Source organism: Bubalus kerabau, chromosome 13, assembly GCF_029407905.1.
Source record: "Bubalus kerabau isolate K-KA32 ecotype Philippines breed swamp buffalo chromosome 13, PCC_UOA_SB_1v2, whole genome shotgun sequence".
Taxonomy (NCBI): Eukaryota; Metazoa; Chordata; class Mammalia; order Artiodactyla; family Bovidae; genus Bubalus; species Bubalus kerabau.
In genome coordinates, this window is record NC_073636.1 from 24,326,844 (window position 1) to 24,345,533 (window position 18,690).

The window sequence follows — 18,690 nt, forward strand, 5'->3', positions numbered from 1 at the left end:
AACCTGTAACTTCAGGTACAAAATATCTTCATTTTCTGAGAAAACTGAGGCAAAGAAATATTCTCCTCTTAAATTAATTTTGAAAGTGAAATATATGTCTTCATAGCTGGAGAAATTGCAAAGTTGAAATTAATCAGGACCTAAACATTATTCCAGACTTTGCAGAATGATATCCCACTTACGGGGTATGGATAATCTGCTTCTACAATTGGGCTCGATGTTGGCCTTCAGTGACCTTCTGGTTCTGGGGCTTCTTGCCGTAGCCATGATGGCTGCAGGTGAACCTGTTGGGTGAAAAATGAACACCCTAAACTCCACCACACACACTTGAACTTGAGGTGGAGAGTCTCTGTGTTAATTTTCATAATTAATTATGCCAGTATTACTGAGTGCCCATTGGATGCCTGGCACTGTGCTAGCCACTGCAGTTATGAAAGAATAGAACAAAAAGGGTATCTATCTTCATGGAAAGTCAAGTTACAGGAGAGGAAGCAAACAATCACGGAGATCATTAAGGGGTATGAAGGAAATAAAGCAGGAAAAAGAGCAATCAGAAAGACTGGTATGTAGTGATGACAGTAGGTAGGGTGGTCGGAGGAGACCCCTCAGGAGGTTAAGTATGAGCTAAGAACCAAAGGAGGAAGCTAGTTGTGTAAACATCCAGGGAAAGGAGAGCAGCAAGCATCCAGGATACTTTTGCTCTAAAGTTTATTCTAGAGAAATATGTGTAGAAGCAGAGGAATGTGAAAAGCAAATGGCAAATAAACTGGAATGACACAAGGAAGAATTTTGATGAGATTGCTATCCATTTCTGATTTTATTTTGCCTGTGATGGTAGGTGAGGAAAATAAAGCCACCCTCCTTGAACTTGGAGCTGTGGAACCTTTAACTAAGCTACTCACCCATGAAGACAAAATTGTGAGAAGAAATGCTACTATGATATTTGGAATCCTGGCTTCTAATAGTAAGTATCTGCTTTTAAAATCATAATCAAGTAATCTCACTTGACACATTATCCTTGTTTAAATTTAACCTTAAGGGATTCATTTTAATTTTATTTATTTTATAAATCCATCTCTGGGGGTTCGGTAGACTAATTCTGCCATATTGAATGTGGCATATTACATTATTTATAAACAACAAAAAAGGGGAAATATTTAAATTTCTCCTGTTTTATTCTGTGTACACACCACAGAGTTTATACACCAAAGGTGCTTCATAATGCCTCCTGTGCAACTCATTTTAAACACAGAAGGGTTCTTTGAAGGATTGGGTTCTTTGCCCAAAGTCATGCAGATGGCTAGTAGCAGAACTGAGATGAGAGCTAAAATTACAGCTTTACTTTCTGACCAATAGTTCAGTAGACTTTCTATTTACTAAATCTCTTATGATCTTTAACATTAGTGTCCATGCTAAGTCAGGTTCTCCTTCTAAATGATTTTGGGGGAGAAAGAGTTATAAATTCTTGTTTATACTTACATTTTCTAATGAAATATCTAGGTCTCTGTGACTTTTTTTCCCCTCTTTTTTATGTTCTTAGTTTCTATTGATTTTATTTAGTATTCTTATCTTTCCATTATATGAGGAGTTTATCATCTGTGAAACCCTACAATTTGTTTGCAGATTTTTCTGAGCAGGTTTTTACATTGAATTTCATGAGTTTCTAAAGGAGTCTGTGGCCCCCAAATGTTACGAATACTCTTACATTTGGATGCTAAATGAGATGGCTCTTTTTTTACAGAACTAAATATCCATTTATTCATTTATAAACCATAATGAAACCAGTCAGGTATTTCCCCTCACCAGCAGATCTTGCTTTGGAAAAACAAATACACAAATTTCAGCAACCTCAGAAATTTCATTAAACCTGCAGAGAAGCATAATTCATTTTGGAGTTCAATTTTATGTTTAAGGAATCAGTACCTATCATAAAGACAATTAACTGTAATCTCTTTGCCATGCAAAATTATCCCCATTTATTGTGGACCAACTGCAGGGCCAACTCCTGATAAGGTACTCGGCTAGTTCACATCCTTGAGGATGGCCCCTTCCTCTTTTGCACAGCGTAGTCTCAGAACTTGAGGCCAAAGTGAGTAAAAAGCAAGCCAATGTCAAATGGGTTCTCCTGAGGCCAGTAGTACTAAACTCAAGCCAGAAGGCGACCTCATGACCTCTCCAGAAGCGGCCCATCCGTGAGCGACAAAATGTAACCTCTAAGTACAAAGTTCCAATTATCAAAAACAAACAGGAGTGGATCATTTGCTACAGTTGGCACTTCCTCTCGGAGCAGAGAACCGAGATGGCTCTTTTAGAACTGTCAAACCACAATCTGTAAGCTGGCTGACTAGGCTGTAACCAGTGCTAGGACCAATGCAGTCTGCAACTGCAAAGCTTAATCATGGAAAGAGCTTGGCTGTCTTCAAGGTCTCCACTGAGTGCTTGAGTCTCAAGTATACTGAATTCTATGTTTCTATGAAGTAGGTGAAAAAAATCAAACAATTATTGGGGTTAATGCTCAGACGATAAAAAATCTGCTTGCAATGCAGGAAACCCAGGTTCGATTCCAGGGTCGGGAAGATGCCCTGGAGAAGGGAATGGCAATCCACTCCAATATTCTTGCCTAGAGAATTCCATGGACAGAGGAGCCTGGCAGGGTACAATCCATGGGGTTGCAAAGAGTCAGACACGACTGAGCAATGAACACTTTCACTTTAGCTGATTTTCTATTTGAACTATCTGGTGATATGGATAAGACACACCATATCCTCAAGTGCTTGTGAACCTCCTTTTTTGCTGAGAGCCAACGTTATTATATATTATATATATATAATATATAACTGTTGCTTCACTTTTCATATGTGTCTAAGGAGACTTGGAATAAAAAAAAAAAAAAGCAACTGGTCATTTGACCTAAAATGAAGTCATGCTTCCAGACTAATATATAAATAAATATACCTCTGAAGCTGCATGATTAAATCATCATCTTTGGACAGTCTTTAAATAACTGATTATTCTTCAGAAATTTGTATCTTCATACGCTTTTCCACATGCTTATAGTGGATGAACCAACAGAATGTTCCAACATTCCAAGTGCTAAAGGCTTGCTATGAAAACCATCTTCCCCTTTTGCAGTTTCAAATAAATTCTTTTTTTTGGCTACAGTGATTGAGCTATGAGCCTGTGCCATGCCTGGGCCATCCAAGATAGGCACGCAAATTACTTTGTTAAACCTTTTTATCAAACAGGAGTTTCTATCTTCTTTTACCTTCCAGCTAGTATTTATTTTTTTAAGTTTCTTTTTTTTTTTAATGTGGACCATTTTAAAAGTCTATATTGAATTTGCTACAGTGTTGCTTCTGTTTTACGTTTTGGTTTTTTGGCCACAGGCATGTGGGACCTTAGCTGCCCAACCAGGAAGCAAACCCAAACCCCACTGCACTGGAAGGCGAAGTCTTAGCCCTGTATTTAGTTTAATGTAACCGAGACTCATTTAATTAAGTCAGCTAAAGAGGGAGCTTTCATCAGGATCCTTGTGAGAAGTAGCCTTATAAGCCCAGACTCTACATTACTTAAGGCAATCAGAAGAGCTCGCTGTCTTAGGAAAAAGGTTGATATAAAAGAGTATGTATGATCAAGAGTAAATTAGATGGTGAACATTATGCAACCAAAAAATTGTGACTAAGAATTAATCCAAGAGCATAGAATGTCTTTCCTCTACTTCCCCAAAACTCAGTTATTCTTTTGTACGGAAAGCCTATTCACATACATAAGTTCACTAGCCTTCTTTGAGTCATTTTGAGCAGAACAGAGAGAAGTTTTGACTGGTTGAGAGACAGCCATATCCCTGAATTCCACAGGAAAAGGTGTCTAAGAAAAGGCATATATATCCAGTGGTTAATTCCCTAGACCATATGTTTCAGCTGCTGCAAAGTGAACTTTTCTAAACTTCTGGTAATGCTAATTTTGACTGACAGAAAAGATAATCAACCAAGAAGAGAAATTGCAAAACTGAAGTAACAGCTGTGTCTATTTCTAAGAAAAAGGGCGTTAAGGAGAGCAAGAAAGAGAGGCATAATTGTCTAGTTTTAATTAGTCTCCTACAAATAGGACAAAAGTGAACTTTAAAAAGTCAATATATCTAAACACTTTTGGCATTTGTGATAATCAAACGGAATGAATACAAGATGTACTTATGAAAAAAGGCTGAGGTTAATTCTTATTGGCATTCTGTACTAGTTTTATTAAAAATCTAAATTTTAAAATATTTTTAGTATCTTCCCAAACAAAAAAAGAATTACTGTTACATAATAAGCAAGTGTAGGGCACAGTAACTCAACTTTACTGCTGGTTTTCTAGGCACTTTTGAACATTTATGGTTATCTTTCCTAGTGTTTTGGAAAGCAGGACAACTGAGCAATCAAGAAACATGGGCTAGAGTCTGTCTGGAGTCAGGCAGACCTGGCCTGCCTTTTACTTGCTGTGTGATTTTGAGCTTCAGTTTTCTTATCGGTAAAATTAGGTAATATTAGAACCTATCTCATAAAGAACTATTCCACAGACATTGCCATTATTATTACTGTTAAACATTAATATTCTGTTTCTTCTTTTGCAGATGATGTTAAAAAACTGTTAAGGGAGTTAGATGTCGTGAATTCTGTGATTGCTCGGCTGGCTCCAGAAGGTAACTGTGCAACCTACATCTATGTAAAAAATGGGGAATGGTTTCTTATCCACTTCTGATTAAAGTGTCTATTGAAAATAGTTTATGAAACACCAATTGTGAATTATCATTAAAATCTTTCAAACTAAGATGGGCTCCAACCAAAATAAGATTTGTGGAGCTTTGGTTTTCAAAGCATGCTCTAAAATAATGGTTGAATAAGCCTTTACACACTTGTGTTATTTGTTTTTGATACACAGAAGAAGTCGTTATCCACGAATTTGCTAGTCTTTGCCTAGCAAACATGTCTGTAGAGTATACCAGCAAAGTGCAAATATTTGAACAAGGTGGATTAGAGCCTCTCATCAGACTGCTAAGCAGCCCAGACCCGGATGTGAAGAAAAATTCTATCGAGTGCATTTACAACTTGGTCCAGGTGAGATCAACTTCTAAAAACGTGTTTTGACAAAAGCTGGTTATAGAATTTATTTTCCCATTAAAAAAGGAAAAAGCTTATTAAAATGCTCCAGTTTTGATTCATCAGTTCATCTCAGTACTATTTAGTAGTTATCATTCAGAGAATAAAATAAAATGAAGTTTAGTGTCGATACTTTCAGTTTCCACAAAATAATTGTCCTCCATGAAAGGGCATTTTAGAATCATAACCTAATTTTAAAAGAATAGAATGGCTTGCAGACTAAGGTGGGTTTATGCTAGGTAAGATGTGTTTCTTCCAAAACAGGAAATCTAATATTAGTGTTGAACTAGTTTTGACCTGGGTTTACCTATTGATATAATCCTGGTGGTCCAATGGGCTGTACCCTATTGTACCCTATGCAGTTTACTAAGATTTTGGATTAGTCTCAATTTGTTGGTGAAAACCTAGTGAGTTGAGTTTTGCTGAACAACATTCATCGCTCACATCTGCAAGATGCTACTTTCCTTTGTAACGTGCTGGTTTCCTTTACCCCCACCCCCCACCCCGTCGCCTGCACCTGTCCTGTCCTCTGGGCCCTGCCCCACAACCTCTCAATCACCAACCCAGCAGGCACACCCTCACATCGCCAGCAGGTAAGCTCCCAGCCGCTTTGGACAGCCTTCTCTGCTTCTCTTCCTGCTCAGGTTTCTGAACAATTTCCACACACATTTGATAACCCTTAGTTCAACTGCAAGTATAAAGACACCATTTTAAATAGCCATCAATGGAATGTGAAAGAAGAGGTATCGAAGCAAAGGTGAGGGAGGGTTCATTGAGAGACAGATATCTGAGAAAATATATATTAACAGCAAAAGATGACAAAGGGACTCATCACAAAAGGCACCCAAAAGCGTGAATTCCTGGCCCCTGCGCGTCCTTGCCATGTGGCTGGATCCCCCCTGGTGTTACCTCTAGCCTTACTGAAAAGCAAGTGCAGCAGTGTCCCTTCTCTGGTGACTGTTCTTCGTCCTACGGGCCTAAATAATCCTGCAGATGTGTTTGTGTGTTTTATCCTAAATCTCCTTATTAAGACTTAGCTCCCCTTTTCTTCGTAACAGAAGTACTAGTTAATAACAGTGTATTCATTTCCTAGGGCTGCTGTAACGAAGTACCACAGACTGGCTTAAAACACCAGGAATCTATTCCCTCCCAGTTCTAGAGGCTGAATTTCTGACTTTAATGTGTCAGCAGGGCTGTGCTGTCCCAGACTCTGGGTGGAATCCTTCCTTTTCTCTCCCTAGCTTCTGACAGCAGCTCTGAATCCTTGACGGTCCCTGGTTTGCAGCCTCATAATTGCTATATTTCCCTCTGTTGGCTCTCTCTCCTCCTCTTACAAAGACACTGGTCTTATAAGGACACTAGTAAATACCCACTACTCCACTATGACCTTATCCTAACTAATTATATCTGCAACAATCTTATCTCCAAATAAGGTCACATTTTGAGGTTCTGGGGGCTAGGACTTCAACATGTTTGGAGGGGATACTATTCAACCCATAATAAGCAACAACCTACAATTTTTATGTCCGAAGAAAGCTTAATATTAGGGGCCAGTTGCGGGATGGATAGAGGAAAGCAAAGCTGGAAAAGGAGATAGCAGAGGACAGAGGAGCCTGGCGTGCTGCAGTCTATGCATGGGGTTGCAAAGAGTTGTACACAGCTTGGCAACTGAACAACGGCAAACAAAGAAACAAGTAGCTTCTGAGAAGTCCTGGATCATGTATATTTCCTGTTACTGACAATGTCTGTAGGGCTAATGTGAATATTTTGGTATTGTCAGTTGAAGGTTTGCTTATATTTGTGAGCTATTTTGGAAATGAATCTGGAGTAAAAGATGGGAACATAACTTATGTTCTTTGTTAGAAAATAGAGTGTCTCTATTCTTGAGACTATATTTTGCTTTAAAAATCACTTATTTAAACATTTGTCTTTCCTGGCAGGATTTTCGGTGCCGAGCAACACTTCAAGAACTAAATGCCATCCCTCCTATATTAGACCTCTTGAAGTCAGAATATCCAATTATTCAGTTGTTGGCTCTCAAAACCTTAGGTGTTATTACAAACGATAAGGCGTCCCGGGCCATGCTAAGAGAAAATCAAGGAGTGGATCAGCTTATTAAGATCCTAGAAACTAAGGTACCTGTAACCTTTATTCAATGCTCTATGAGAAGATGTATCTCTTCTAGAAGTGTTGTTATAAATGCATATTATGGAATATTTTTTAAATTGAAATGTTATTATATTTAAGCATGATACTAAGTATAATGGACTAATCTGCTTATTGCTACATAGTTTACCAGCATGATTAAATCAGACTAATGCTAGTGGCCATTCTAAAATAATTGTTTTTAATCTTCTGATTTAGAAGATTTAAGATTTTTAAATTTTTGTTTATGGTCTTACCTTCAAACACCTGCAATTGGTCTTCTCCCCTTTGTCTGCTCTAGTTTTCTCTAGGGTAAGGCAAGAAGAGTCATTTTCCACATATGATGGAGAGAAATCTGCTTTAGTGAGTTTACTGATTTAAATATTAATCTCATCTAAAAAATACATTCATGGAAACATCTAGAATAACATTTGACTAAATATCTGGATATTGTGGCCTTAGCTAAGTTAAAACAAAAAATTAACCATCACAAATCCATCGCTAGTCAATTGGGCATCCATACAGAGCTCCTAAGTCATTAATCTCCAAATAAGAACAATAAAAATCATGCTTCCACTTAACATGATACAACTGTCCTGTGTACAACCAAAAACACACTGTCCCCTTCCCCAGAGGAGAAAGTATAAAGTCCTTGGGTAATGTTTACTCTTCTCCTTCACATCCCATAATTTAAATACTAAGATATAAAACTACCCCTACTTAAATACTGTATTACAGGGACTTCCCTGTTGGTTCAGTGGCTAAGACCCCACACTCCCACCACAGGGACCCCAGGTTTGATTCCTAATCAAGGAACTAGATCCCGCATGCCGCAAATAAAGATCTCACATGCTGCAACAAAGATCCTGAGTGCCGCGACTCAAACCCGGCACAGCCGGCTAAAGAAGTAAATATTTTTTAAAATAAAATACCTTAAAAATACTATATTGTAAAATCAGTACATCTCATGTTACCTGAGGGGATAAGAGAGAGAAGAAAAAGATATTTCATACATACACACACACATTCATAACAAAATAAGGAAATACTCATGACAATTACAGTCCTCTTTTCTGTAACTGATCATATAGTTGTAGTTGGTATACCCATTCCATATTCCCTTTGCCCTCAGCAAGTACCCCAGCTCATCTTGATTCTTTACCTGACATGGTGACACAAACCTTTATTCCTGAAGAGTCTGGACCATTTGTAGTTGTGCCTGCATTGAGTCTTTATAGTTTGCCATCACAGGGTATGGTATTACCAAAGAGGTGATGTAAGGGACTCCCTGTATTACAGGCACACTCTTCCTCACCTCTATTGTGGAGTAGCAGTCCAACTTCCCTTGGATAGTTGGGATCAGTCACCCCAACCCACACAGCAACTCTCTTCTATTGATTCAGAGGCATGAGGCCCCCAAAGAGACCAGGTGGCTGTCATTTCATTTCAGTGGACTGGACTCATTGCTGTGTCTCTGGGTGGAAGTATCTATCACTTTGGATTTGCAGATCAGCAGAGCCTATGTTTGTGGGTGCAGGAAACAGAAATTTTGCTACTGAATCGCTATGGGTAACAGTGAGTGGGGCCACTACCGTGTCACTCCTTGGTTCCTCGACCCATGAACTGTGCTACGGGAGCAACTGCACTGTACACTGGATGACGTTTCAGAGCACAAACAGCCCTGTGCTCAGTTCCAGTTGTAGCGGAGTGTTCCAGAGGCCGCTGTACCAAGCCAGCTGCTTCAGGATGGTGGGGCCCTGGGAAGGCCGCTGACTTCTGTGCCCCTGTGCTCGCTGCTCCACTTCTCTTGCTATGAAGTGAGTTCTTTGATCAGAAGCAATGCTGTATAGAATACCGTGGTGGTGGAGCATCCTTCCCATGTTTCTCTCCCTTTAAGGATTTCTACCTTACATTTCTAACTGTTCAGATATAAGGTTGCAATTTTCCACTGCTGCGGGGATTCTGGAGGTTCCTCAGGCAAGAAAGTTGCACACTCACAATAACTCCTTCTACCAACTGGAGGTTTTAAGGAATATACTTCCCCTCAGCTTCTGTTTGCTTTTTCAAAAACCACTTTTTTTTTTAGATTTTAAAGTTGCTGTCCAGGATGTATGTATGCATATAGCTGATTCTTGTCATGGTACAGCAGAAGCGAACACAGCACTGTAAAGCAATTATCCTCCAATTAAAAAAAAAAAAAACCTAAAAAAATAAAAGCTGTTGTCGATGAAAGGCTGTTTGAGCAACTTCACTGGGATACCACTACTGGGAGTTTCCAGCAATTATTTTTTATCTATAAAATATTTTAAACTAGGGGAAATGAGAAGAGATGGGACAAATGGTTAGGGAGGGTGATGTTATGTTAATATGTTTCCTTGGGCCTCTGTCACAACAAAATTAATTATATTATATTCTGAGTGATCGGAGTTCCCTCTTGTAGTAAAATTTGGCAAGTGTGACTTGCTTTTACTACAGTTTTATAAAGTTGTGTTTGCTTTATCATTAGGAATTGAATGACCTTCACATAGAAGCTCTTTCCGTGGTGGCCAACTGCATTGAAGATATGGACACTATGGTGCTGATTCAGCAAACAGGGGGTCTTAAGAAGCTCCTGTCATTTGCAGAAAACTCTACAATTCCTGAAATTCAGAAGAACGCAGCAAGAGCAATTGCTAAAGCCGCTTATGACCGTATGTCTCATTTTACATAAGCTAAGCATACCTATTTCCTCCTGTATTCTTGATTCCGATTAGTACTAAAAAATGCTAGAGTATTTGTCTGCTTTTAAATGGTCATTTGAGGATAGCGCTATACTTAGTATTGAAGGCTGAAATTCATCACAATGCCCATAAGTGAAAACAGAGATTGCTTCACCAAGGATATAACAAACTCAATGTGATTTAATTACACCTTTTTAAAAAAACAGTTCTTTCCTAAATTAAGTTTTAAGCCTTGATTTCTCCTGATTTGAAATTTTACAGAATGCATGCACTGTTTGTGATCCTGAAAATGTCATTTCAATAAATCCACATTTAGAATGATATCTATACAGTAATTTTGAGTTGCAGCTGGAGTCTGGCTGTGCCATGTAATATAGCTATGAAAAATAATATGCTCATACTATATACAAAATACACTTTTCATTTCACTGGCAAGCTATGTTGACATAAACCTGTAAAATATGAGAGATTAATTACATCATGAGCACTGAAGATGAAATTATAGTTTCAATTTATGTATATTTGGCATATTTTATTTAATAAAGGATGTGATTTTATTTTCCCCTTCCACATCACTCCTCTTATAAATGATGACAGCTTTGACTGGTTTAAGTGATTTATATTCTAAACATATATACTCACATCTGTATATATGTCCATGTGTGTATTATGAGGAACATTTCCTTTTCCACCCATACTGGATTTCTTCAAATCCCAGTTTTAATGCAGTATGCTGAAGTTCACTGCTCAGTACAAAGTCAATAGAGAGAGTGACCTCATAAGTTATATCATAAAGGCTTACTCTAAAGACAAACCATAAAATTAATGCTGGCAAAATTGCTTAGTTCAGAATTCTCCCAAAAGGAACTAGGGCCTTGTCATACCTGGTCAGTTCTGTTCTCTGTCTATCCCAGGCCTCCTTAGTTACTTGAGACCAGACGAGAGGGCAGTGGAAAGACACGGGCAATGTCAAATCTAAAATTTTTATATAAGGTCTCTGGGTTGCAGTCTCTCTGGTGATAGTGAGTCTGGTGGGTTTATTACCCTTCATGTGATACAGTTGTGACAAGAGAACCGGATGGAGAGCTCTTATGTTTGAGTTCTACTACTAATAAACACTCCTGGCACTGCAGTGGCCTAGGGATGTGTCTGTGAGTGAGCTACGGCCTCTCTGGAGCTGTTGATGAATTTGTTTATTAATGATTCATTAAGCCTCCAGTTTGTGTCAACAAATCCAACGCAGGCAAGTAAGCAGACAATCGTAATGCTGTGTTAAATGTGCTTGATGGTAGGCAAAGAAGATCCCCTAGGAGGGTCACCTAACACAGACTCGGATCAGACAGGCCTTCTTGGAAGAGGTGATTTACAGGCTAGGTAGGATGTAGAGTGGATGATGGGAATTGGCTGGGCAAAGAAGGTCCTCGTGGGGTTGGGGAGGCGCAGCAGTGCTCTGAGGAGAAGGAACAGTGTGTAAAGGTCAGGGAGGGACCGAATGTGGTAAGTTTCAGAACTGGAAGTTTTCAGAATGGCCAGTGAATAGAATGCAGCAGGAAACTCAGAGTTAAGGCTGGAGTTGTAGTGAGGCATCAAATGCTAATAGACATCACGAACCAAGTTTAAGGGCTTCGGACTTTATTTTCATAGCAATGAAGTGCCACTCAAATGACTTAGAGAAGGGAGGGAACACTGCAGTTTTTCACTTGTTAAAGAACGAGCACTCTTGCTACAAAGTGAAGAAGTGTGTGTGCGACCATTCATGGAGAGATTGGGAAAGGGCACCGCTGTGGTGACCTAGGTGAGAGAAGGGATCCTGAAACAGAGCCTTGGGGATCGAGATAGACTTGGAGGCATTTGCCATGAGATCCCGCAGCACCCTGGGAGGATCCATATGGGTTTGTTGAATGACTGTGTGGGGTGGGGGAAAGGAAAGTGGTGCCAAGGACAAGGCCAGGTTTCTGGCTTGGACAGCCGGACATGGAATGGTGCCACTCACAGAAATGGGGAACTGGAAAAGAAGAGCAGGTTTGAAGAAAAGGAGAGGAAAGTGGTTCCTTTTTGAAAAACTGTGAAATACACGTAGTATAAATTTCTCCATCTTCACCATTTTTAAGTGTACATGCATGGTAAGCCGCTTCAATCGTGTCTGACTCTTTGTGAATCTATGGACTGTATCCTGCCAGGCTCCTCTGTCCATGGGGTTCTCCAGGCAAGAATACTGGAGTGGGTTGCCATGCCCGCCTCCAGGGGATCTTCCCGACCCAGGGATCAAACCTGCATCTCTTCTGTCTCCTGCATGGGTAGGCGGGTTCTTTACCTCTAGTTTTAAGAGTACAGTCCCTTGATATTAAATTCCTTCGCATTGTTGTGCTACCATCACCACCATCCAACCACAGGGGCTCTTCATCTCACAAGACTGACCCTCTGTACCCATGAATCAATAACTGCTGCTCACTTCTCCCTCCCTGTCGTCCCTGAAATCCACCATTCTTTCTGTCTCTGTGAGTTTGACTGTAAGTACTTTATACAAGTGGAATCATACAATATTTGTCCTTTTGTGATCGGCTTATTTCACTCAGCATAATGTCCTTAAGGTGCTGCAGAAGGGGGAAACCCTTCCAGCGCCCAAGAAGGGGCTCTTATCTAATACCTGGAAATGGAGTATCCAAGGAAACATGCAAAGCAAGATGCTTTGTTGGGAAGGGGCACCCCAATGGAGAGCAACAGGGTAAGGGACCCCAAGAGAACTGCTCTGACACGTAGCTCGGGTTTTATGGTGATGGGATTAGTTTCTGGGTTGTCTCTGGCCAATCATTCTGACTCGGGATCCTTCCTGGTGGCTTACACATTGCTCAGTCAAGATGGATGCCAGTAAGAAGGATTCTGGGGACATGTGGTGTCTCCTTTTGACATTTCCTGAATTCTTCCAATTGGTGGTGGCTTCTTAGTTCCATGTTCCTTATGAGAACCTCCTGTTGTAAAATAACTCACGGAAACGGTTACTGTGGTGCCTGCAGGGTGGGTGCTTTCAGTCAGTTTCCTCTAACAAAGGTTCATGCATGTTGCAGCATGTGTCAGGATGTCCTTCCCTTTTTAACTCTGAAAAATATGCCATTGTATGCTTATAGCACATTTGTTGATCCATTCATCCACAAATGGACACCGGATTGGTTCCACCTTTTGGGTGCCATGAATAATGCTGCTATGAACGTAGATGCACAAGTATCTCTCTGAGTTCCCACTTTCAGTTCTTTGGGGTATATACCCTGAAGTGCAATTGCTGGATCATATGGTGATTCTATGCTTACTATTTTGTGGAACTGCCATACTGTTTTCCATAACAGCTACACCATTTTACAGTCTTATCAATGGGGCATGAAGTTTCCAATTTCTTCACATTCTCGCCAATACTTGGTATTTTCTGTCTTTAAAAATATATATACTAATATTAACAGGTGTGAAGTAGTAGCTGTCTTGATTTGCATTTCCTTGATAATTAATGATTTTCAGCATCTTTTTCATATGCTTAACAGCCACTTAAAACATCTTGAAGTGTCGATTCAAATCCTTTGCCCATTTTTAAATGTGTTTAAATTTTTTTGTTATTGAATTGTAGGAGTTTTTTATATACTCTAGATATTAACTCCTTATCAGAAATATGACTTGCAAATATTTTCTTCCGTTCTGTAGGTTGCCTTTTACCTCTATTAATTGTATCTTTTGATGCATAGAAGTTTTAAATTTTGATGGAGTCCAATTTATATTTTCTTAACTCCATGCATAAGTAGGTTTTTACAAATTTTGCTCCTTATACTGTTTTTAAGAGCAATGTAATAATCAGTGCTCATTTATAATGTTCTCTTTTTACTTCCTATCATCATCAAAAAATTTTTTATAGACTAGGGTTAGGATTAGAATCATCACTGGGTGTCAAAAACACAGTTCAAACAAAAACACATATACACATTCTTTCAGTAAAGTTTTAACATGCACCCCTAAATCAGTGTGCCTTTGACCTGGCACCAGGAGGAGGAAGGCGTTAATTACCATGTTGCCATGAGGTTTATGAACTGGCATTAACATCTCAGCAAGAGCACAGGTGGCCCACTAGCAACTTCTGAGAATGGGTAAGAAAAGCATCATTACACACAGATTTATCTTCAGATACAAAACCTCATGCTTTTTATTTTAGTGATACTGAACAATCGTTATTTTTAAAGGACATTGTTCTATTAGTAATATAATTACCTTGCCATCTTTATTATCAGTGTAATTAAAATGTAAATACTTCTCAGTGTAGCAATTCAAAGAAGGTAGTTGGTTAATATGTTAATTCATCTTTTAAATCTATTATAGCCACACTGCAGTTAGCACTTTTGAGGTTTGGTGAACACAGCTGGATTTTGAGAACACTCCCAGCAGGGTTGAGAAACTAATTGCCCACAGTATTTAAATTATTTTTAAAAAATTGTTCCTATAATTGCATATACACTTTTTTTTTTTTATTGCAACAACCACATACTCCAAAGTTAGTCTTTTCAAATTAATTCTTTTGGTCAGTTTTCCTGATGGAATCCACTCAGAGTGTTCTGTTTAGCATAGTTGATTTAGTGCCATAATGGAAGTCTTAATTATACATCTGACATTTTAAGTTAAAGATTCTGGAAAAGTTTGAGATCTTCGTTATTCAGGGAAAACTAATAAGGACTACATATATTTTAAAACATTTTAGGGGCCACATACTTGAGCTTTAAGTATTAATCACAGCTTTTTAATGAAACGGTTATGGCCTGACTGAATTCCAATTTTAAATAAAAGGAGCAAGGGATTAAAATGATAGGATTACAGGACATGGCTCATGATTGGTTTAAGACAAATGAACAGAAGTGTTAGTGACTTCCCTTGTGCCAGCGATGCCCAGATTGCTCGGCATATATCTGTGTATCGGACGAACAAAGGCCAAAAGAGGATTTGCAAAGATAGTGACATCTGACCATGACACTGGGAAAAAGGGTGATTTTAAAAAGCCATTGTTGAAAGAAGACAAATCATGTATTAACCTAAAAGTAGAAACCTAGTTGTTATAATTTCTGAAGATATCTCTGGGAAAAAAAGTTAATTAAAATATGCACAAGTAATGAATGAATTCCACATGTCGATGTAATCTAAGTTAATATCAACTTTTTTTTCTACCAAAATATTCTCTTTTTTTGGTATATTGTCTGTATATTGTCACCCTGCTTATTTAACTTCTATGTAGAGTACATCATGAGAAACGCAGGACTGGAAGAAGCACAAGCTGGAATCAAGCTTGCCAGGAGAAAGATCAATAACCTCAGATATGCAGATGACACCACCCTTATGGCAGAAAGTGAAGAAGAACTAAAGACCCTCTTGATGAAAGTGAAAGAGGAGAGTGAAAAAGTTGGCTTAAAGCTCAACATTCAGAAAACTAAGATCATGGCATCTGGTCCCATCACTTCATGGGAAATAGATGGGGAAACAGTGGAAGCAATAACAGACTTTATTTTGGGGGGCTCCAAAATCACTGCAGATGGTGATCGCAGCCATGAAATTAAAAGGCGCTTGCTCCTTAGAAGAAAAGTTATGACCAACCTGGACAGCGTATTAAAAAGCAGAAACATTACTTTGTCAACAAAGGTCCATCTAGTCCAGGTTATGGTTTTTCCATTAGTCATGTATGGATGTGAGAGTTGGACTATAAAGAAAGCTGAGCACCGAAGAATTGGATGCTTTTGAACTGTGGTGTGGGAGAAGACTCTTGAGAGTCTCTTGGATTGCAAGGAGATCCAACCAGTCCATCCTAAAGGAAATCAATCCTGAATATTCATTGGAAGGACTGATGCTGAAGCTGAAACTCCAATACTTTGGCCACCTTATGTGAAGAATTGACTCATTTGAAAATACCCCGATGCTGGGCAAGATTGAAGGCAGGAGGAGAAGGGGACCACAGAGGATGAGATGGTTGGATGGCATCACCGACTCAATGGACATGAGTTTGGGTAAACTCCAGGAGTTGGAGATGGACAGAGAGGCCTGGTGTGTTACAGTCCACAGGGTCGCAGAGTCGGACATGATTGAGTGACTGAACTGATTCTTTTTTTGTACATTTACATTCTAAGAGCATATATCACACATCCTTCTATTTTAATCATTTACACTGACTTTATTAAAGACTTGGACAACATGGACAACAGCACACCAGGCTGCCTATCCTCCCTATCTCCCGGAGTTTGTAGAAATTCATGTCCATTGAGTTGGTGATGCTATCTAACCATCTCATCCTCTGCTGCCCCCTTCCATCTTTCTCAGCATCAGATTCTTTTCCAGTGAGTTGGCTCTTCACATAAGGTGGCCAAAGTACTGGAGCTTCAGCTTTATCATCAGTCCTTCCCATGAATATTTAGGGTTGATTTCCTTTAGGATTGACTGGTTTGACTTGATTGATTCCTTTAGGATTGACTTGCAGTCCAAGGGACTCTCAAGAGTGTCCTCCAGCACCAAAGTTCAAAAGCATCAATTCTTTGGTGCTCAGCCTTCTTAATTGTCCAACGCTCACAATGACTCCTGAAAAAACTATAGCTTTGACTATACGGACCTTTATCAGCCAAGTGACGCCTCTGCTTTTTAATATGCTGTCCAGGTTTGTCATAGCCACAGTCACCATCTGCAGTGGTTTTGGAGTCCAAGAAAATAAAATCTATCACCGCTTCCACTTTCTCCCCTACTATTTGCCATGAAGTGATGGGACTGGATGGCATGATCTTAGTTTTTTGAATGTTAAATTTTAAGCCAGCTTTTTCAACTGTCATCTTTCACCCTTATCAAGAGGCTCTTTAGTTCCTCTTCACTTTCTGCCTTTAGAATGGTATCATCTGATATATGAAATTGTTGACATTTCTCCTGGCAGTCTATTAATGAGAATCAAACTTATGACAGAATTTTCTAAGAAACTGTAATTAGCAAGAAATTATTTGTAAATTGTTTCTTTTCCAACTTGTTTTTTTCTATTATAGCATTAAAAATGAGTTTGATTTAATGTAAATATTGCCTAGTATATGCTTTTAATAAATAGTAATTTATTTAGGATTAAATATAGAATGCAAAGCAAAAAATTGTTTAATACTCTATACCCTAAATACTGCCTTGAATTTAATTCAACATAGTATTTGCTTTTGTATAGTAATGAGGCTGTCACTTATTAGAAAATCAAACTAAATTGAGAGAAAACCATCAGGAACAAAAAGAACATTAAGAATACCTTGGTTTTCAGTTTAGTGTTTTATAGTGCGGTGAATATCATGATAGGTACTTTATTTGTTTTCAGAACTGTGCTATGTTTATGGCAACTTAGCAATTATTTTCATTTTTGCTATGTCAACATGTATTTTAACAAGAAAATAGATAATTATAAATTCCTTAAGACTTGGAATCACACTTTTTACTTTCTCTGCTCTTCTCTTGAGCATCTAGCTCACAGGTTTGTACATCTTAGGCGTTCTTCAAATATTGGGCTTTGAATTTAAAATAAACAGGTTTTGTGCTCAGTGAGAAGACAGCGTGTGTGAATACAGCACATGACAGGGGAAAGTAAGTTCTTACTAAGTCTGAAACTTGCCTCTTTCTTATTATAGAATTTTCTTTGCCATAGTATTGATATCATATAAGAGGTTAAAAAAGCGCAATACCCATAATTCATTTTGCATATTCACTATGTTCTAAAGGTTAAATAGGTATATATTTTGTTTAGCTTAGACTATGATTAAAGCTAACAAATAGTTTGAATTCCCATCATTTTTGGATGGGAAAGTCTTTATATTTGCACAATTTTTGTAGCAAAATTCTGATTTTTTTTTTTTTTACCCCTTTTGGTTTATGAAAGCTGAAAATAGAAAACTTTTTCACGAACTAGAAGTCGAAAAATGCCTTGTAAGCCTTTTGGGTTCTGAAAACGATGGAACTAAAATTGCCGCTTCCCAAGCTATATCAGCAATGTGTGAGAATTCGGGCAGCAAAGAATTTTTCAATAATCAAGGTAAGCACACTGGAAAAAGCCACTTTGAAGATGTTTTTGTTATTTAGTCTCTTGTGTCCAACTCTTTTGCAACCCCATGGACTGTAGCCCACCAGGCTCCTCTCTGTCCATGGGATTTCCCAGGCAAGAATACTGGGGTGGGTTGCCATTTCCTACTCCATTGAACATGTTTAGAATGCCATATTCTAGTTCACATGGATATCTGTAAAGTCACATTTTACTTTTCTTTTTCTGTAGGAATCCCTCAGTTAATTCAGTTGCTAAAAAGTGACAGCGAAGAAGTGAGGGAAGCTGCTGCCCTTGCCTTGGCAAATCTGACCACCTGCAATCCTGCTAATGCGAAGTGAGTACAAAAAGACTCATTCAACACTGACTTGCAGGATATTTAATAGACCAAGATAAGCTCACTGTAATCTCCTGCTTTTCAAGGCAGTTTACATATCCTTTCAGATGCTTCTATGTTGGGTTATTCCTTAGGAACCCTTATGAAAATAAGAGTAGGCAGATAGGCCTGTTTTCCAAAAACATCACGAAATCTTAAGAGTTTCTGGGTTTGTTGGGAAAATGGGTGGGACATTTGATGCAGGTAAGAGGCTAAGCCTTGTGGAAGGTTCCAGAACAAAGAAAATTGGCT

The 18,690-nt window shown here is 38.7% G+C and overlaps 1 protein-coding gene across 1 annotated transcript in view; it reads left to right on the plus strand.

The window, feature by feature from the left end:
* The window catches only part of ARMC3 (armadillo repeat containing 3), an 88,684-nt gene that overhangs the window by 21,396 nt on the left and 48,598 nt on the right, over window positions 1-18,690 (plus strand). The window contains exons 6-12 of the mRNA XM_055545368.1: window positions 839-964; window positions 4,613-4,681; window positions 4,921-5,096; window positions 7,079-7,273; window positions 9,790-9,973; window positions 17,904-18,056; window positions 18,294-18,399. Of these exons, the coding sequence (XP_055401343.1) occupies window positions 839-964; window positions 4,613-4,681; window positions 4,921-5,096; window positions 7,079-7,273; window positions 9,790-9,973; window positions 17,904-18,056; window positions 18,294-18,399 (1,009 nt within the window). The remainder of the gene's footprint in view (window positions 1-838; window positions 965-4,612; window positions 4,682-4,920; window positions 5,097-7,078; window positions 7,274-9,789; window positions 9,974-17,903; window positions 18,057-18,293; window positions 18,400-18,690) is intronic.